At 45.0% G+C, this 20,814-nt stretch overlaps 2 protein-coding genes, 1 long non-coding RNA gene and 1 other non-coding gene across 5 annotated transcripts; 1 reads left to right on the top strand and 3 right to left on the bottom strand.

Annotated features, from left to right (window-relative positions):
- Nucleotides 1-211: 211 nt before the first annotated feature.
- Nucleotides 212-283, bottom strand: Trnat-ugu. The gene has a single exon. It is a non-coding gene; the product is annotated as a tRNA-Thr (tRNA).
- Nucleotides 284-7,300: 7,017 nt separating this feature from the next.
- On the bottom strand, nucleotides 7,301-8,688 carry LOC117586358 (adenosine kinase 2). The gene is made up of 2 exons (XM_034276378.1): nucleotides 8,135-8,688; nucleotides 7,301-8,074 (listed from the first exon to the last, which is right to left on the bottom strand). Exons 1-2 carry the CDS (start codon nucleotides 8,598-8,600, stop codon nucleotides 7,389-7,391), a joined length of 1,152 nt encoding a protein of 383 aa, XP_034132269.1. The 5' UTR covers nucleotides 8,601-8,688; the 3' UTR covers nucleotides 7,301-7,388.
- Nucleotides 8,689-11,296: 2,608 nt separating this feature from the next.
- On the top strand, nucleotides 11,297-13,163 carry LOC117586435 (eukaryotic translation initiation factor 3 subunit D-2). The gene has a single exon (XM_034276471.1). The coding sequence runs from the start codon at nucleotides 11,345-11,347 to the stop codon at nucleotides 12,983-12,985; it is 1,641 nt and encodes a 546-aa protein (XP_034132362.1). The 5' UTR covers nucleotides 11,297-11,344; the 3' UTR covers nucleotides 12,986-13,163.
- A 4,356-nt stretch (nucleotides 13,164-17,519) lies between these two features.
- On the bottom strand, nucleotides 17,520-18,367 carry LOC117586334. Of its 2 annotated transcripts, XR_004573991.1 has the most exons (3): nucleotides 18,312-18,367; nucleotides 18,242-18,250; nucleotides 17,520-18,183 (listed from the first exon to the last, which is right to left on the bottom strand). It is a non-coding gene; the product is annotated as an uncharacterized LOC117586334 (long non-coding RNA). The 2 variants fall into 2 exon arrangements; XR_004573990.1 differs by having other exon boundaries at nucleotides 18,242-18,367.
- Between the last annotated feature and the right edge of the window lie 2,447 nt (nucleotides 18,368-20,814).

The following is a 20,814-nucleotide window of genomic DNA, read 5'->3' on the forward strand; positions in this document are numbered from 1 at the left end:
ATTGTTGCCGTCTGTCAATTGACTTGTCATGTCTAGGAAGGGCAAATGGGGTTCGGGATGCGATCCCCCTGCAAAAGCCAAATATCGGAAATGTCATTGCCTGATTGAAGACCTAGAAAATCCCGGGCTGCAGCAGCTCAATCAGGCTTAAACTTTGTGCAGCACATCAAATTGCCAACGCAGAAATGCGGAGGTATAGCAAAAAAAGGAATGCCTCTTGTGAGAATTGAACTCACGGCCCCTGGTTTACAAGACCAGTGCTCTGCCACTGAGCTAAAGAGGCCCACATATCTCACCTGACCCAGTAGGCACGAAGAGCTATCTGTTGTGAGAGAGTTCAACCCGCAGAAAGTATCTGATGAATGGCAATCATAAACAACTGTTCAAACAATTTTCAGAAGTTGTTCCCAAAGATACGACGCTGACGATACGATATCTTTGGGCAGTACTTTTGACTACTACTCGCATAATGAAAATGGTACGATTCATTTAAGCAATCACTCAATTGCGTTGGCTAATTAAAACTGTGGCCCCTTTCCCAATTAACAGTAGAAGCTGCCTGTGATACAGTTTTCCATTTTGCCAGATGTCTGGCTGTCTGTCTGCCAGACACTCCTGGTTCCAGGTTCCTTGTGTTGGTAATTGATGGACTGATTCACTGAGGCAAATATTCCTGCTCAACTCCGTCTCCCTGTATCTCTGTTTATTTGGCAAATTGGCAAATCAATTGCCTGAACTGAATAAGCTGCCACAGAGGCAGCAACAGCAACAAAAGCAACAGCAACAGCAGCAATAGCTTCAACAGCTGTCTCTGACGATGGCGTCGCGTTCTCGCAGATCTCGAGTTGCCTCTGGATGATGGAAAGCTCTCCCAGGGCAGGCACACACACACACAGAAATTGACTTTGGGTGCACCGCAAAAGTAATTGCCGAAAATGAATGAAATTAATGAAACGCAATGAAATTTTGTGTGATCTGTGCCAACACATTTGTGGTGACAGAGGCGAATGGAAATGAGATGCATTTTCATCTCACTTGAGTGAAATTTCTTTGGCCTGATGGTGCGGAAAATGCTAACCAATTGTGGTTAGGCATTCGAACTGGCAACCCAAATTGGTTGGTTCTAAACGAGAGTTTGCTTGTATTTGCCCCAAATTGAATTTCAGTGCTTTAAGTCTGAATGCAGACACTTGCAGAGAAACTATTTCCTAGGAAGTTGAAGCCACTTATATAACCCACGGCAGCACCGGCTAGAATTGGGGCAGCCACACCTAACTATTCCATTTTCTTGGGAGATTATCCGCCTGGCAGCATCCAGAATACTTAACAAGTATTTACCGAGTTTTTCAATATTTTTTAATGTCACTTTAAATACTTGACGCGATTGTTTTCCACTGATTTTTCTTTTGCATATAAACATGCCCACATTTACTACACAGAGACACAGGGAGTGAGAGTAACCTCCCCCTCCGTTTTCGAGGCTATACTTTTTTGATCTCGCGAAAAGCAAAGTTTCAAGTGCCAAACACACGCAAACTTTTTGCTCTGTTGCAGTTGCAGTGGCATGCAAGTTTGCTGCCACCGAGAGACATGAAACTTTTATAGAAGTTATTAAAAGTGCGACGAAATGAAGGGGCAACGGGAACCCCTTGCTAAGAGGCAGAAAATCCTTACCCTTCTCCCCACCCAATCGGTGGTACCGCACCAAGTTTCAACGCGAAAGAGTTGCTAGAGAGAGAGAAATGATTCATTTGGCGTTCAATAAATCTTTGCGTTGCTTTTTCCTCACCAAGGCAGATGGCGATGGCTGGCTACTAGGTTCTGTGAGGTTTACTCCGAGTTCTTCTGCACTTCTTAGCGCACTTCTCAGTTTTCGCGTTGCTGCAGCGGACGGACGCCTTAAATAATGACCATCATGGGCTGGACGCCGACGGCGCCAGTTTGTACATTGTTATCTAAGGAATAAGAGGATTATATACGCAGTAGAGGCCGAACGTATCCAAGGTGCAAGCGGTCCCCGTACCGATACCCCCCTAGACCCCTTCAACCATTCATTATTCAAACGCATTAACAGAAGTTGTCCGGCTATGGCACGACAATTTTCGTGATATCCTTGACTTGGCATAACTTTGTCGAAAGTGGCCGTGGGACCAGCGGGTCGAGAGAGGGGTCCTGGAAAAGTTTCCATGCTGCACTCGAACAATAACAGAGCCAAGTATTTAAATGCAAATTAGCCCCAAATGATGCAATCATAATGCAAGTGGCTCCAGGGCCAGAGGCAGCCAAAGGCAATGCCAGGGACACGAAAAGGGATGGGATGGGATGGAATGGGATGGCATGCGATGGGATGTGCTAGTGTGTATGTATGACTGAAAGACTGTTTTCCGCACTCGGGTTCTTTTTTAATTTCCACTTGCCCGGGCTCATTTAGCACAATTTGGCAGCTTCTCATAATTTCCACTCCTTTTCTCTTTCTCAAATTAATTTCCACCTTTCGCTTTTCCCTCTTGCCCGCTTTCTTTTTGGCCGAGTATTTCTTTTCCTAGTTGTTAAGCTGAGTTTTGTTGTGGCCTCGTTATGAGAGCGGAAGATAAATGCATTTTAACACATGTTGTTGAAAGTTAATTTCCAAAAAACGTTGCTCATTTATTGTTAAATGTGCATTAAGTTTTCTTTTTAGTCTCTCCTTCGCACTGTTCTCTCTGGTAATGCATTTTTGATTCGGCTACTGGATGGTATCTACAGCCTGATGCACTTTAAATGAGAGAAAAGCCATAGTTGGGCATCCGCCATTCTTTCAAATTTAAAGCTGCTCACTTGTGAAACAAGTGCCAACTATTTCTGGATGCTGCTCCTGCTGCATTCGGAGCCAGAGTTCAGAGAGTACGAGTCTAAGCAGGGCCCACAAGTTGCAAATCGAATGGCCAACTCAGCCGCAAACACAATCAGCCAGCTCCCCAAATGAGCAACTGGAGAGTTCAGCTGGAGAACAAAGAAGCAAACACACACACAGACAGAGCAGAGAATCTGCTTCTGGGGAAGGAGCAACTTTCGGTGTTATAATCTGTATCAAATTTAAGTGCTCTTGATATTGCTAATTAACACGGAGACCCAGCCACACTCACACATGAAGAAAGTCGTTTGGTTGCTGGCTGTTGGATGCTCCTTGCATGCCCACCAAATGAAAGCCATTTACAAAATTAGAAAAAAAAATAGGAGTGAAGATTCGTGTGGCATGCTGGAACTACAACATACCTGGTACTCTGATTTCTTAATGCTTTTTAGGAAAGGACCTCCAGATTGAATCTGTTCCAGCTGTTACACACTTTCCCATGAATACAATATACCCACTCCCCAAAAAGTATCGGGTATAATAACGAGCCACCAAAGAGTTTTTTGGTTGGTCAGGGAGTCAGAGTCAGAGACGGCAAAGAGAGATTGTAATTGTGATTGGGTTTGCTGCTTGGTGTTGGTGTTCGTGTTGGGTCTGGCAGTATATTATTTTGCCAGCTGCTGGCGGATCACTTCTTGCGGATTCGGATTGCATTTGGATCTGTTCCAACGACTGCAAAGGGGCGTATGCGTGATATGTGCGACAAGAATGCAAGAATGCTGAGGAAGCACTTTCGGGAAACTTTGCCGATATCCACTGTCTGTTCTTAAGGCGGATTCTGGCAGTGAATGCTTGAGAACACACTTTAAAGTCCATTAGCGTTGAGAGGCCACAAAAGAGGGAGCTGGAGGAACCCTGACACAGACTTGTATCCATATCAAACAAAGGAAAGTCGCATTGCATATTTATTTATACAGATGTATGTATTTAGCAGAATTTATTCAAGTGCACAGTTCCGCTGACAAATTTCCAGCCATTGACATTTGGCACACAAAATGTATGGCCAAACGAATGATTGAGATTTCTCTTCTCTGTTATTTGTGGTACTTTTGCGGTTGTCAAAATACAGAAAAAGTGGGCAGAGTATGCAGAGTGGGTAAAGTCCTTCCCCCTTTTTTATTGCTGCTACTTTATTGAAGTTCTGCGGCAGCACCAGCACCACCACCACCATCAGCAGCACAGAGATATTCCATGAAATATTGTAACTGCTGCAAATTATCGTACTTCGTTGCTAACATAAAACTTTTGCCTCCCCCTGACACGAAACTCTATGCAAATGGCTCAGACATTTGCAATGGATGCTGCTCCTCCGTGGGGACTGCGATTGCAAGACTAGAAATGGAATTTTTAAGTCAAAGAATTTAAGGGATTCCAAGAGAATCCACAGCAATTAATGGTGCTGCCATGTGGCCATGGAAACGAAATGAAAATGCTTTCAGCTTAATTCAATTGATTCTGGCATGGCGAATCGAAGCCAATCGTGGCGACCAAACGAATATCAAGTCTATACAAACATGTGTGCATGGTAAATATACAGAGCAGTCAGAGAGAGAGAGGAACGAAGAACAATGGGTATAATGCCGGAAATCTTCGATAATTTCACATAATCCACAATCACCGACACATGAGAGGAGCAGGAAACCCGAAGGGCGACATCAGCAGCCACAACAATGGCAAAAGGCAATCAGCACTTGAGACAAGACAGCGGAAGAAGACATTGCAAGTCTGCAGTAGTGTGGTTCCCCTACAATGATTCACTGGCTGACTGACTGCCCGTCTGAGAGTGGGTAAATGAGTGGGAAGTTGGATGAAAGTGCAGCAGAAAAGGGTTCGCGGCGAGACATTGGCATTGGCCAAGATTTTCCTTGTTACAAAGTACAAAATACAGCAAAAATAAAAGAAAACTTTAGCCATTTCTTGCACAAACAGAACGAGAGAACTTTCAACATTTACTCGTGCTGCTGTGCTTGGTGTTCGGTGTTCGGGACTGTTGTAACAAAGTTACAAGTAGCATTTGAAACTTGTCCACAGAGTGGGGATTGGATTGGGAGTTTCCTATTGCTACTGCTGCTGCTGTTGTCCCCCATTGCGTATGAGGGAATTTAATGGGCAAGTCCCCCTCAATGCGTGTTTCTTTAATTCTCTCTGTTTCAGCGACTCCTGTTCTATGTGCCCCAGGGCCAGACAAAATTACGAGCATGCGAGCCTGACAAGCACAAATTTTCCCCACTCTTGGCGCCCTGATTTGGCTTCTAATTCCTTGCTTTTTGGACCTGGCTTTGTTCTTTTTCTGACGCTATGGTGCCTGTTGACCACTGGCTTTTCCTTTTGTTGGCATGAGCCTAATCAAATTAAATCACTTAATTGCATAAATTCGTCTTCAGGCTAAAGAGAAGACAAAAAAGAAATGTGTAGAGATGGATGAAAAGTTTTTACTCGGAAATTGTTCATTGATTGCAACGAAACTTGTTTAGCAAGTTTATGATTTGGCCAGAATAAAGTTTCGATTCGTTGCTCACTCAACCTGAAATCAAAGTTCAGACCGAAAACTGCACAAGAATCCGATGCGAGCATATCTCACCAATAAATAAAGTTGATATTTCCCTCAAAACAATTTTAATATAATTTTGGAGCTCTTACCAGTTTTCGCAGTTAATTAAAAAGCCGCCTGAAGGAAGCTCTCGACTGCCATAATTAAGCTGTCAGCCCGGATGCCCTGTCTCTCCAAATCTCGCCTAACTGGAGCGCCGTCATACGTCACAAGTCATAACTCATGTGGCCCCCAGCTCGGGGAATATTAGCTTGAAGATGTGCATATGACAAATCTGAAAAGTTTCTAGCCGGCACTTTGCCAGTGCACAGATTTCTTCTTGTCGTTTTTCCGTTTTTACATGGAAAACTTTCGAGAGACTTAAAGGAAGTTCAGAGTTAAAGATATTTGACTTTGGGTTTGCCTTTGGCTTTGCATTTGGCTGCTGAATATCCTTGCTGTTTGCTGCTCATTTTTCCCACAGCTAATTGTGCGGTGTCCCCAGTTCTATCCGGCTATCCGGCTATCCTGTCCAGTCCAGTGCTGCTCGTTCCAGAACTATGCATAAGAAATGCTGAGCCATTGAGCACACAAAGCAGTTGGTGGCATTGGGATTGGCGCAGGGAGGGATAATGTCATAAATCACCATGGATATATGCATAAATTATCGCTTGAGCTCTGAGAAAGACACACCCTAGGGACTAGCAGAGGGAGCCGATGGATGAATGAAATTTTACAGGGGCAGTGCTGGATAAGTTAAAAAACAAAGCCAACGATAAACGAAGCGAAATTTAAGGATTCTACGAGAAAAAATCGCTGTCACGACAACGCATCGTTTTAATCAGTGGAAGACAGTCGTCGTCGTCTCCGTTGTCCTTCCTTATAGGGCAGCCCTCCTGCACGTGCTCATGTCCAGTTGCCCCAGCTTCAGCTTTCAGGTCCTGTATCGTCCAGCTCCCAGATTCAGCCTCACTGTTGTCTACATCTTCAACGTTTCTGAAATGGTAGCAATATTTTGTCAAGCCAAAGTCAACAGCCGGCGGCAGCAGACGGCAGGCAGCAGACGGAGGGCAGGCAGGCAGGACCTGAAGACAAAGCCCCGGATGGCAAGAAGGAAATTTACATTGGCGCTGCAGAGTATGCAACGCATATTTTTACATCACTTCTGTTTGCCTTTCTCCCAGAGCCATTGCCATCGCCAAAGCCATCGGCAGAGAAAGAGAGAGTTTTATACATTTAAATGTATTTATTTTTCACCAGTAGCAGAGCTCTCGGCGCAATAGCCAGAGCTCAGAGCCGCAGGCAGCCATATGCACACCCGACAAGGTGCTGGCGCAAAAGGATATATAAAAGACAGACAAGCAGTCTGGGGTCCCAATGGGTGGTCCTGGGTCCTTAAATTATTATATTGATCTCCCATAGAGATGGAAAAAGAGTTAATCTGATAATAGAGTGGAGAATTTGTTTGGTTTTCTGAATATTTTGTGTGCAAGATGAAAACTAAATACCATTTCTAGATGTATTTATCAATGGATTTATCGAGAGTCAGCTTAGAAGTGGGAATGGTGTGTAAATAATGATAGTCATTGCATATGAACTAGAAGAGTCAACCTCCCATGAAGCTAATAATTTATTGGGATTATTAAAATTTATTTTACCCCAAAATAAAGGGAAGGAAAGGTCTTCACTTTAAAATGCTTAAAAGGATAGATATTAAAATTAATATTCCTGATATGAGAATAAAGGTTAGCCCATAATTCAGTCTAAAGCTGGGTACTGCTAGAATGTTGCTTATGGAAAATACACCCAAGAAGAGGGCTTGATAGATTGGCTAGATAATTATTGGCTTTAACTTGAGTGTAATATGGTTGCCATTGAACTTGCTCGTTTGACTGGGTACTTTATTTGGATTCTAAACTTAAATTTGGAGCAAAGAGGAAACTCTGTGATACGCAAAGACCCGTTCTATATGCATTTCTCATTGAATTTAGGTAGCTTCTCGAGTGTGACCCCAAGGACGCCGATTATCTGCCTGGAGGCGAAAATCCCTGTTCGGATGCAGTAGTCGAGGGGCATCCTTTGGACCAGCTGGGAGAGAAAGCCACCCACAAAGGCATCGCCGCAGCCATTGGTGTCCACGATCATGTGTTTTTCCACCTTCGGCACGGGGTACTCCAGAATCTTGTCGTTCTCCTGGAAGCAAAGAACTGGACAGTAGGCATCCGTGATCATGACCATGCGGGGCCTGCCGTTCTCTTTGGGGAGGTTCTGCATTTTCTTCCCTATAGCGAAAATGTCTTTGGTGTTCCAGAGGTGGGTGTCCGAAAAGGCTAGGACCTCCTCCTTGTTGCCAATGACGATGTCCACGTAGGGCATTATGCCATCCAACTGCTCCTTCTGCATCTGCAGCACGAACACGGCGCTCAGGTTGAGGATTAGGGTGCGATTCGTCTCGCTGCACAGCTTGGCCATACGGAACACAGTGTTCGGGCTAACGGCCAGGAAGAAGCCCGTTATGTAGAAGTAAGAGGCGCGATCCACCACACAGCAGTTTTCCTCCTCGTCCATCCAGTCCTCGGTGAAGAGAGCCGCCGCACCCAGATTGGCCACCAGAGAACGGTTCTGACCACTGACGATCACCGCACATGTGCCTAGAGGGAACAGCCTCGTAAGAGATCAGAGGAAGAGGTTATCCTTTGGGCAAACCATACCTGTTGGCATCTCCTCCTTCACTTGGTAGTGGGTCTCCACGCCATCCGCTTTCGCTCTCTTCGCTATTCGTTCGGCAAACTTGTCTTTGCCCACCGCCCCAAAAAAGGCGCACCTGTAGGGAGTCTGTACGATCCACTGGAAGACACGCAAAGAGTTCTGGCAGGCTCCTCCGGCCGAGTACTGTGCATTGTCCATGTTGTCCAGCTCCTCGAACAGACTCTCATGCTTCTCATCGGCAATAATGGCCGCATTCTCCTCCAGTCCGTACTTCTCCAGGAGCATGCTGTCCTCTATTACGGTGGTGATGTCCAGCAGTGGATTGCCGAAGCCAATCAAAATGCCCTCGGGCAGCTCCATCTTTTTGCAGTTCTTTGAAGATAAAGTTCTCTTACCAAAGGCAGATCTTCTCCACAGTGGAACAGATCTTTGGGTCAGTGGTAGAAGTTGTCTGGATCGGTTCAGCATATCCCAGGTTAAGCAGATTGGTTTCCCGAAACTTGTGTGATTTTCATATTAAAAAATGTACAAATTTTGATGAATTTTCAAAATGTGTTGAGTGGAAACGAAAGGGGAGCGTCCCCCCTGTCATCCTGGCGAAAGGAGCTCGTAAATTATATTCCCCACTTGCTTCAAATGTTAATTACCTGCGTAAATCAATCACGACAATTAATATTGTTGTGGCCCAATTTAATGTGCCATTAATTACGTATCCATCTTGTCCGGGGAAGAATGTATAATTGCTCTGCAATTACGAGTGGGGAGTGGCGCCTGCTGCAGCGGCTCTAGGCCAGGGGCCAACAGGCTGAGAGGGGATTTTATTTTCATTTTCCAACCGGAGATGAATGAATTGAATGTAAGTGGGCTTGACAAGCCAGCAGCAGTACGATGGAGCAGCATCAGTAGAATCAAAATGAGAAGTAGGGGAAAAAGTTGGGATATTTAGCCACCCAGAACGTGAATGTCCTTCCGCCGCCAAAAAACATCATCAGCATGGGGGAGGCCTGGCTGCTTGGTGGGGGAATGCAAAAAACAATGGCATTTGCAGTGCTTTTGCACAAGTTGCCTGGCATAAATTTTAATTTTTATGCAACACAAAAGCTGCAGCAGAAGCCGATGCAGCAGCAGCAGCAGCACCAGAAGCTGAAGCAGAAATAAAAAGGAAAATATAATTATAGGAACGCGACTGCAAGATACTCTATTTGAAAAATCACCCAACTCTTTTGTGGACATTTTTCAATGCAGTTTTGTGTCTAAATGTTGCTGGGGAATAATACGGCATTCGAAAAGATTCCCGTGAACGGTATCATGCTGTGAGGGTATCATGTAGAGCGGGTATTACCCCTGCTGGTTGTGTTTAAGGGGTGTGGTGAGTTAGCATCGTTTATTGCTCGCGAGCGCCGCAAAGTATGCAAGCGGTTTTTCACTTTGCTGCTGCTGTTGTTATTCCTGTTGTTGTTGTTGGCATTGTGATTGTGCTCACTGTTGTTGTTGTTGCTGCTGCTGTACTCTTGGTAAGTACTTACTTATGTGCCAGGGCATTATTCTTGGCTATATTCCTTTATGAAACCGCTGCTGCTGTCGTCTCTGCTGCTGCTTTTTGCCAACACCATCATAAGGAGGCGCCGGGACCCCATCTCCATCCCCGGCTTCAGTTTCAGTAGCAGGCGGATGAGTGGTGAGGGGGTGTAGGGCGCTGGGGCAACCACAGCGGTGACGTGGCAATGCAGCTGCATAATGTGGCATGCGGTTTGCATTAAAAATGATATTGCAACACGAGCCGCACATCTGCAGCTGTGTGCAGTTAGGTGCAGTGGCAGCCAGTCACTGACAGCCGCATGGCAATTATAATCCACACCACCACACACGCACACACTCTGTCTCTCTTACACACCCCATCGGCTTAAGTCTGTTAACAGGATGAGTAGGAGGATAGAGGGCAAATCTGCTGCTGGAGGAGCAGCAGCAGCAGCTGCCAGTGACACACACATCACACATGACACCCTGTCGCCCTGACAAAGCTTAGCCGCCTGCTCCTCTGAAAGATGCCACCGCAAGTCCTGCCCAACCAACCCCTCGTCAGTACGCATCTACCACCCTGTACATCATTTTCCACACACACATTTACACGCTCCATGTAGTTCTTTTCGGGTACAGAATGGTAGAAAGGTGGAGGAGGATGTCCGCTTCCTTTTTCGCCGGGGACTCACGTTGTTATCTAACAAGCTTTTTATGTGATTACCTTTTGCCTTCTGTTAGTTTTACTATAATTTGGCCTTTACTCTTAACGAGATTGTTGTAAGAATATCACAGCCAGCCAGAGAGACAGGGCGTCAGGGAGTCGGGGGGACAGGAAGAGCGGCAGCTTGAGTTAACAAGAATAAGGAAACCGAGACGTGCTTTAGCATGGGATATCCTGGCAGATGACCAGGCAATGCATACTACAGACATATGTACATACATGCCTGTCACGAGGCAGTGCATTGTTCGGCTGTGCCTTTCCTGGTACTTAGCTCTGGACAATGGCACAAAACTTGGAATAATTATCGTACTCGTATGAATGGGAGCTCCATGTCGATGTTAGCTTAGGTGGTTGTCAGGCGGTAATCCCCTCCCAAAGCTGCCCCACAGCTCAACAAAGAGCCAGTCGTGCGTTTTGTGAGTTATATTTGATGTAGAAGAGGTACATTAACTCGAGCGCAAAGAGATCCATGTCCATCCAGACGATCCTCAGTCAAGATAGTATCCGTAGCAGCATGAAAACCGTGGCCAAGGTGAGCAGAATAATGTTAATGGAGAAGCGATAGACGATCAGGCAATTAAACATCGCTTCATGGCTACTGGCTGCCAATAGACGTTATCTGCAGATCCACAGAAAAGCGGTAGAAGCGATCCAGACCCTGTCCCTTGAGTTTAACATTTTTAAATTCTTGTATGACTTTCATTCCACAGCCTCTATGTTTTACATATTTAATCTACTACTTTTGAGGAGAGAATGGAAAATTAGCTTATCCCAAAGTATTCTGTCCTTTGAGAACTGAAGCTAACGAAAGTTCTTCCAGATATTTACAAGCGAGTATCTAGTGGGCCTTGACGGACGCTACATATTTCATCTACCTTTTCATTTTCAGTTCATTCAAAAGATCTATAGAACGTTATTTAACTTATAGAAAATACTTAATTTGGAATACTGTAAAATTCTTGATTTAATTATGTCGGAGTACGCGCCATTTATCAAGCCCATTCTGGAGTACAACGAGCACGGCTGGGGTCCGTGCGAGGAGCTCACTGTGGATGTGCCCTACCAGCCTTTCTGCAAGAGTGATCGCGTGGGCAAGATTTGCGACTGGACAGCAACGCCGATGGATCGGAAATTTGGCAACAAGTATGCCTCATCATTTGGCAATAGGAATCAGTATGCCTACTTCCACGATGACGACGAGTCCACGTTTCATTTGGTGGACAGCTCTGGCTTCAAGGGCTACAGGCCGGCCCAACGGGGTCGCTTCCGAGCCAATACGCGCCACAATCCTCGGACGCGTGGACGCACTGGACGTGGCGGTGCCGTGACTGGAGCAACGGCAGGAAATCCGCCCGTGGTTGCAGCTAATGAGCGCACCAAGTATGGAAAAGGGCGCGAAAACCGTCGTCAAATGGGTCGTCGGTTCGGCCGGAATGCTCCAACTCGCATGCGGGAGGGCTCCGTGGTGGTCCGCTCCGATTGGGTGTCCATTGAGGAGATCGACTTTCCTCGACTCTTGAAGCTGTCGCTGCCGAATGTGAAGGAGGGCCAGGACGTGGTTACCTGCGGATCGCTGGAGTACTACGACAAAACTTACGATCGAATTAATTTGAAGAACGAGCGGCCTCTGCTCAAGACGCATCGCATAATCCACACGCTGAGCACCACAGAAGATCCCGTGATCCGTCGCCTATCCAAGTCCATTGGCAACATCTATGCCACTGACGAGATACTGGCCACCATCATGTGCAGCACTCGCTCCAACTACTCCTGGGACGTGGTCTTCGACAAGGTGGGCAACAAGATCTTCCTGGACAAGCGGGAAAACGCGCAGTTCGATTTGCTAACGGTGAACGAGACTGCACTCGAGCCTCCATTGGAGGAGGAGGGCTCCATCAATTCGCCGCACAGCCTGGCCATGGAGGCCACCCTCATCAACCACAACTTCTGCCAGCAAGTGCTCCATGGGGGCGATCAGAAGAAGTACCAGTTCGAGGAGCCCTATCCCTTCGAGGAGTCCGTGGTGGATCTCGTCTCGATCGGATATCGGTACAAGCAGTGGGATCTGGGCAATAACATCATACTGATTGCCCGCTGCAAGCAGAACGGAGTTCTTCAGGGTCCCAATGGAGAGTTGCAGTTCCTATCTATTCGCGCCCTCAATGAATGGGACTCCAAGGCCTCCAACAGCGTGGAGTGGCGCCAGAAGTTGGAAAACCAGCACGGAGCTGTCTTGGCCTCCGAGCTGCGGAACAACGCCTGCAAGCTGGCCCGCTGGACCGTCGAGTCTGTCCTCTGCGGCTCGGATCAGCTGAAACTTGGCTACGTGTCCCGCGTGAGCACACGCGATCATTTGCGTCATGTCATTCTGCGCACACAGCAGTTCAAGCCCCAGGAGTTCTCCACTCAAATCAACCTGAACATGGACAATGGCTGGGGCATCTTGCGCTGCATCATTGACATCGTGATGAAGCAGCCCGACGGCAAGTACCTGCTGATGAAGGATCCCAACAAGCCCATGGTGCGGTTGTACGATGTCCCGGAGAATGCATTCGACTCGAGTGATGAGGATGAGTTCAGTGACGACAAGCTTTTCCCACTGTCCAATTGATAACTAATCGCTTACACACATATTCATTTGCTTTCGAAGAGAACATATTGAACACGATCCGATGACACTGGACACATGCTGGAAGCCACACGACATCTGCCCGATATCCCCAGCATCAATATCTATCTACAATTTAAATTGAGTTTTTGACCAGACGCACATATGTACACATGAGAGAGAGAGAGAGAGAGAGAGAGAGTGAGAGAGTGAGAGCTGGAAGAGCCATCACACATGTGACAGAATGTCCCCCGACTCACAATCGGAGTTATTTGATGATAACATGGCCACATCAATCACTGCGGTTCTGCTCTCTCCTCCAGTGGAAATACAAAATGAAACCCGAGCTAAATAAATATGCATTGTGTGTGTTGCTGGACCCCCACACCCCCACCATTACTGACTGACAATCACAATAATTGAAGGGGAGAGGAGACAAACCTCAGGTTCAATAAATCACCAAAAAGAGCATCAATCAATGCAAATGCCGCGTGCTGCAATTGAAGCAAAAATATTTCCATGTTCAACAGAATTTAATTAAATATATAGATTTACATTTTACACTTCCTTATTGTATTTCAGTTTTTCTCCCCAGGCTCACTTTTGGGCAATTCAATTTTGGTTCATTCAGTGAGAACAAAAGTGGAAAAATTAATCCCCAGCGGAAATGCAAATCGCTCAACTAAATTACCAAAAAGAATTGTTTTTGTTTCGTTTTTGCCCTATTCCATAGACATTCCAGTTTTTTTTTTTGCTTTTTTCAGATTGTGTTGTGTACTTTGTGGCATGCCAAATTGAATTTAGACCTATTCAATTTGCATGGTTGGACGGACACGAGGCGAGGCGAAAGTGCGAATATTTAGCACATTTTCCGCAAATGAAATTGTGTTGCAGATTGTTCCGGTGGCTCGAATTGCTTGATGAACTCGTATCAATAAATTACTAATTTATATTTTATAAGCTTTCACGCCACGTAGCGGCGCACAGGAAACTTTCTGCCACATCGAGCATACATAAATATAAGTAGCAAAGGGGGAATGGGGTACAAGTGCAACTTTTGCAGCATGCGGCAATGAAACACCAAAGTGTTATTCAATTAAAACATTTTGTTTGCTAAATCAACATAAATGAGTCAGTGAGTGAGTGTGGGATATGGGTGTATGCATGTGTGTGCAGTGAGGATGAAGGACCAACTTACAGAATGACTTTTGCGGAATGGTTTTTTAAAGCGTTTTGCCGCAGAAAAGTTGGCTTTGGCTGGTTAGCTGCTCGAGTGGCTTCGGCTTCTGCTTCGACTTCTGGCCAGGACTGGCAGGGCAGGGTGAGTACGATATGTATGTACGTACGGGGAACTTGGCATTTCAAGGTCTGCGCTTGGCTAACCACGCCGTTGAAAGGCGTTTAACAAACTGCCAGAGAAGGCCAGCACAACACAGAACAGAACAGAACATAACATAACAGTACAGGGCAGAACGGGGCAGGGCACTTGCCAGCGGCAACAACTCCAAAGCTCTGCTCAAGTGGTGGGGCCTTAACGCAAAACTTTGTACATTTTATCGCATATGCAGGGCTGCGGGCCAGTGCTAGTGCCAGGGCCAGGGGCTACAGAGGATACAGAGAACTCTAGTGTAAAAGTCTACTGTGGAGCAGTAGGGTAGAAGGGGAGCCGTTGAGCCGACCAAGGCATTTGCATATGCAACCGCAAACACCGCCCGAGTGAAAAGTTAAGCGTTGAATGAGGGCGACAAATTGCAAATTAAACTCTTTTCCACACACATGAGAAATAGTTGTAAATAAAACTGCCACACCCACATCAACTTTCTGCGAACAACCTCTAACTAAAATTCAATTTCATTTCAATTTGCCAAACGCTAAAGAGGATGGGAATGTCGATGGGCATGGATGAGGATGATGAGGACAGCTATGGGGAGCCGTCTGAGCCGCATTAGGAAACCAAATCCGACTTAAAGTTGCCTTTGGGCCCGGGGGCTCTTGAGTCGTTTAAGCAACGCAACAAAATTGCCTTCTCTGGACATTAGTTCAGCGCCGAAGCGCCGAAGAATGTTTGCAGGCGAAAAGTTTTCTGTTTCTGGCTCCGATTTCAGATTTTGCCCTGCCTTTTGGCATATTTAATTTGGCGACTTGTGTCAGTTTTTCTTTCTTTTTTCCCCGAAAAGGATTTTTCTGTCAATTCTGTGACATTTGCTTCGGGCCCCGTTTACGTTTCCCGACAACTTTTCAAATGCAGCTCATTTAAATATCATTTGTCAGGGAAAAGTTTTGCCACGAGTCGGTTAATCGAAAGACCTGGAACTGGCAGGAGGGTTAAGGGAATTCATTTGAGGTATGTATAATAAAAGATAATCTTAAAGAGGAACGAAAGCAAGAGCCAGCAGAGAAAGAAAGTATTTGTGACTCTTCCCCAATCACCTGATTCTTTTTCTTACTTAGAAAATATTACCTAGAATATTTTCATCTCAAAGATTCAACTCTTGACTTTGTTCAACTTTGCTTTCTTTCCCCTAATGCTAATTTGTCAACATTTTTTCGCTAATTTTGTACCATTTAATATATTCAAATTAGAGTTTTCCCATTTCATTCGTACTCGGCTAGACGAGAACGGAGAGCGGGCAAGAAGTGGCAAGGAGTGGTGGGTGCCACTGAAATGGGACTTGTTATCAAAGCCGCCACCGACTGGAACAACGGCAACAAATTCCGTCACCGTCACCGTCACCTAACAAATCTGCAACAATAGTGATAATTTTTTCAACTTCTTCAGCTCGTCCTCTGTCAGGTTTTCGGTTTCCGGCAGAAGTTTTTGCAAACATTTTGACAAAGTTCTCCTATTTTTTGTTGCGGTATTTGAGCAGAAACTTTTTTCTGGTGGCATGAAACGAGAATAATGTTGGAAATTATGCAGATGCAATGAGGGGGAACATGAAACCAGGCAATATGGGACAGGAACCAGGGAACCGGGAACAGGAACCAGGGAACAGGGACCAGGGACCAGGCACCAGGACTGTGCACATAATTCGATGAAATGAATTGGTTGCAGCTGCCGCGGTGCACGATGAGGCACAGAGTTAACTCACAATCCCGCACAATGATTGCATAAAAAGTTCTCAGCTTTCGGCTGAAATATCCCGCAGAATTATCGCCCAGTCGGGTGCCAGAGCGGAAATCATTTTTCCCCTTTCTGTGTGGCATAGGGAGCCTCAATGCCTCAATGCAGTTCTCAGTTTTCTGCTCTTCCTGTTCAGCCACAAAAAGTGAATATTTTCATGGCTCCAGCTCCTGCTCCTGCTCCATCCCCTGACCAACCGCGGCCATGGAGCAACTTCTGTTTTACACATTTCTAATTCGTTTCCTGCCGCCGAATGCCTGTCTGGGGCCGTGTCTGGCTTCTGGCCCTGTTCCTTGTTCAGAGTAACAAATCTCGAATGAAATTCATTGAATACTTGTCAAAAATATTCCAATAGCCCACGTAATTGGATTCTTTCCCATCGCCTATCACCCACTCAGGGCACATGTGCACTTTTGCACTTTTGAATAATTCTGCGTGGATTTGGTTTTATCCTGCGATGGGGGCTCTAGTGCACTAGCCTTCAGGGAATACTTGAATTATGCTGGAATACTTAAATTTCCCTGTTGAAATTTAAGTTGTAACCACAAAAGATGTGTTCAATGAAGCCTTGATTTGGTGTTGGTTTTTGTTATGCAAATAACTTTGAAGATCAAAGCCAAAACACTACAGGAGACAGTGATTATTCCAAGCAGGTTTCACTTTAAATATACATAAATACAAAAAAAAAGACACATCACAGTGGAGGCTGAAAGACAGGTACAGGTACAAATACAGGTTCAGGGACAGGGACTCAGATGTGGTTAAACTTTTAAAAAGGAAAATGGTTGGGGAAACAAAGTAAATCAACAAGTTGGATCAACTTCTCTGTCGAGGCAGACACCAATGGAATATTTTAAGCTCGACGAGCTCTCAACTGCTTTAAGTTTTCAACACAAATATCAAGTATACGCAACGGATGCCACCACCACATAAAAATAAGGTTCTGCAGAAACCCAAATCCAGAAAAAAAAGAAATGAAAACACACAACAAAGTTGGTTTACTTTTTGTTCGTTTCAGTTCTTTTGTACATTTCGCCACAAGCATGGAAATCGATTACCTGTACGAAATGGAAAATATTCTTATATATGTATGTGTATACATATATCTCAGTGTGGGATGATTGTCTTTTTGCCCCTCGGAGAAGAGCGGAGGAGCAGACTTTGCATAAACGAATTGTAAATACAGCAAAGGGAAAACATTGAAATTATGCCAAATGCGTTTTCCAGTTTCTAATTTCGGCATCGATTGTCGATTTCTCTGTGAAGTGCTGCCCTGTGGAGATGTCGTCGATTCCTATTTCGAGAGGCAATTTGCAAGGAATTTGTTCGAGTGCAACTCCTTCTGGAGTTCCCCCCGCTGCTGATGCTGGCGATGATGCTACAAGGAAAGTCCAAGTCTGGACTGTCTGTCCATTTGCTCGCCTGCATTGTTTTTTATTTTACTTGCAACAAATTGGGTTTTATCTATCCAATGTCAGTTGGATAAGGAAGGCATGAGAGTCAGGAGCAGTAGCTTGAGGGACAGCTGATGCTCTACTGACGACAACGATGTCCTGGTTCGCTCCTAGGAAAAGTTTCGCACAAAATTAAATTCCTTTTGCGACTCCTCAATAAACTGGCATTGTTGAATGGACATCATCGAAATTTCCATCACTCACACTCCCCCGAAAATGGCCAAAGAAAAGGCAAGCGGACGTTGGTCAGCATGTGCGATGAGTTCTCTGGGGGTCTCGGACTCCGGGCTGCTGCCTTCGGGCTCCGGGCTCTGTTGCACACACTCAATCACAATCCGAGTGTCCTGGCAAGTGGCAAGAAAAAGATCAAGTGCCACACTTGTTGGCGTCACAAAAAAAGAGGCGAAGGAGAAGGAAGGCGAAGCGAAATATTATTTTGATGAGGTTAGCAAGTGGTAGAGGTCCGGGAAGATGGGTAAAATAATCGTTATGGTGGGAAACCGTTGATGTTGGATTTCGTCGATTAAATAGGATCGTCTATGCTCTCATTGCTACTGTAACTTTGTAAGCCCCAGGTTTATAAGTCCTATACAGTCGACCTTTCGTATCACTTACTAAATGAACTTAAACCGAGAAAACCAATATTATTAGGAGGTTTAATAAGCGCTATAATTCTCTTACCAAACGGATCTGTTATTAAAGAGACTTGAATCATGACTTTATCAACAGAACAAAAACAGCAAAAACTCACTTTGTCTCTTGGCTAGTCCCAAGGAAACAAAAAAAAATACAAAAAAATATCTAACAATTTTCATCTTCTTTAAAGTTGAAACAAATGAATAAAATTACCGAATATATAGCGTAGACTGAGAGCTAAACCAAATACAAATTAGTCATGGAAAATTAGCAATTTCATGGCTTGAGAAAAAGCTTTCTGACCTACTCGAACAAATTACAGTCCTTCAGTCAGACGCCACATAAATCTTTGAAAATTACTTAAGATAAAAACCAACAAACAGAAACATTAGGATTACGATCTTTTGAAATAAAACAAAATTGCTTTTCCTTTAATAAAGTATGGGGATCATATAAAAGACAATCAACATTTGTGATTAGTAAAAAATGTTTAAAAATTATCATAAAAAGATGGAACCAACCTATTGACCGGTCCAAAGTTACTGCTGCGGAACCTCCGCCCCTCGGGCCCATAAAATATATCTCATGTTCTGACTGCCATCTCCCTAATATATCATCTTTAATGTGTCTGACTTTCCACGTTGTTTGTTCCTTGTCCTTTTTTTTGTGGGGGGGAAAGAAAGCTGCTGCATTTTTAGTTTCTCTTCGTGTGTACTTGTCCTTTTGTGTGTGTGTGTTTCTGGGCCCTTGTCCTTTTTTTGCGCCACTTACTTCCGCACTTTAATGTGGCTCCATAAACTGTCCTTTACGGCGGCTTCCCCAGCTCCGACCCGTGCAGAAAAACCAAATGTTTTTCCTTGTCTTTCGCTCCAATGTTCCTCCTTTAATAGCTGCCTTTCCGAGTTCTCTGTGCATTTTGGTACATGTGTCAAGAGTGGCAGGCATTTAATGAGCTGATTTGAATTACATTTTATGTGGTTAAGCGCATTAGCAGCGGGAAAAACTCATTTCAAGTGGCCAACTCGAATGGGGTCAACTCTCTCGCTCCAGGTTGTTCCCCACTTGACACACTTCCATGTCAAGATGTTCTTGCTCCAACTTCCCATACTCACATATCTCTGAAATATATGAGCCACATTTCTTGCTAATCAGTGGCACAAATTTAATTTGCTCCGCACATTTTGCTGTGATTTTCCATTGTGTTGATTCCCGAGCAACTTCTTTTCTTGTCATTGGGTTGTCAGCAAAACAGAACATGACATTTGCCTAATTTGAATTTAAATACCTTCTATGGTCCCGGAAAAACAGCGAGAATAACAGCAACACTGACAGCTGGAAAAACTGGACAAATCTGACACACAAGCAGCGACATAGAGCAGGAGGACGACAGAGGTCGAGGTCTGGACTGGTTCGGGTTCTGAAATGAAAAAAAAGAGAAAATCAAGCGACAAAATAGCCGAACAACATGTCAGTGGTGGGCAGCTGGAATGGGAGTGGTAGCAGTGGGTCAGCGGGTGTGTGTGCTCCATTGTGGCGCCCATCACCTGATGGTTCACTAAATAAGAAATTATTATGAGCATGCAGCGTTTGGCTCCGCTGCCCGTTGCCGCGGCAGCCGTTGTCGTAATCACATACACACACGAGACTCCTACTTTCCCTACCTCTTTGGCATGTTTAACTTCCGGTGGAATTCGCACACACAAACCCACATAGATGAACAGGATACGCGCACAAGAACACAAACACCAACACACTCGTGCATGTTGGTCAAATTTCATAAACAGCCAACAACAAGGGAGCAAGCTCCGCAGAAGTCTGGACATGTACTTGCCGATGCCCTTTATTTGATCTTTGGATAAATAAATAATAACATTTTTTAGTTTAAATTATTTTGCTTGAGTTTTCGATAATAATTTTTATTTTGATTTTAATTTTTGAAAAACTGCTGAAACCATTTCAAGTGTTCAAGTAGATATTGTCGGCTCTATGCAAAATTAGGATCAAAAATAAAAATAAGAAGGTTTTGGTTGCATTGCCTATGCCCTGTTTTCCTCTGTAAAAACTTTGGTGTGCCAAAACACGAAAGAGGAAGTTGACCGCTCGCCTCCATATGCCCTGTAGTCTGTCTGTCTGTGTCCCTGTCCCTGCCTCTGCATCAGCAACCCCTCGCCAGTGTATGCTTGTGTTACTTAATGTATCCTGGATTTATTGTGCTGTTTCCTTGTAGCCTGCTGCCGTGAATTAAATGTACATAAACTTTTTGCGCCAGGCCTCGTGTTTTTCTATATGGAAGTACCCGTGGCTTTTTTTCCCCGATGGTGGTGTGGCTGTTTTGGATGCTGAAGCATGTCGGGGTATGAGTTGGCTTCCGTTTGGTCTTGAAACCTGCAACAAAAAGAGAGGAAGAGTGGAAAATAAACATGGAAAAAGTTGCACACATGTGCACATGTGCATATCCTCTGGCTGCATTTTTGCAATTTACAGCAGGAAAAAGACGTCGCCCGTCTCTGACATTATTATGCGGCGACGACTACGACGACGACGCTGAGGAACAGCGGCGACTTTTGCCCTTTGGCCATGCGTTTCCGGACCTGGGACCCCACCCCGAACTCGAACAA

The sequence above is a fragment of the Drosophila guanche genome, unplaced genomic scaffold, assembly GCF_900245975.1.
Source record: "Drosophila guanche unplaced genomic scaffold, DGUA_6, whole genome shotgun sequence".
Lineage (NCBI taxonomy): Eukaryota > Metazoa > Arthropoda > Insecta > Diptera > Drosophilidae > Drosophila > Drosophila guanche.

Excerpts from the sequence above, each read along its gene's own strand:
- LOC117586435 (XM_034276471.1), top strand. The coding sequence starts at position 11,345 with ATGTCGGAGTACGCGCCATTTATCAAGCCCATTCTGGAGTACAACGAG.
- LOC117586358 (XM_034276378.1), bottom strand. The coding sequence starts at position 8,600 with ATGCTGAACCGATCCAGACAACTTCTACCACTGACCCAAAGATCTGTT. Across the intron at positions 8,075-8,134 it reads GAAGGAGGAGATGCCAACAG|GCACATGTGCGGTGATCGTC; the intron begins GTATGGTTTGCC and ends TGTTCCCTCTAG.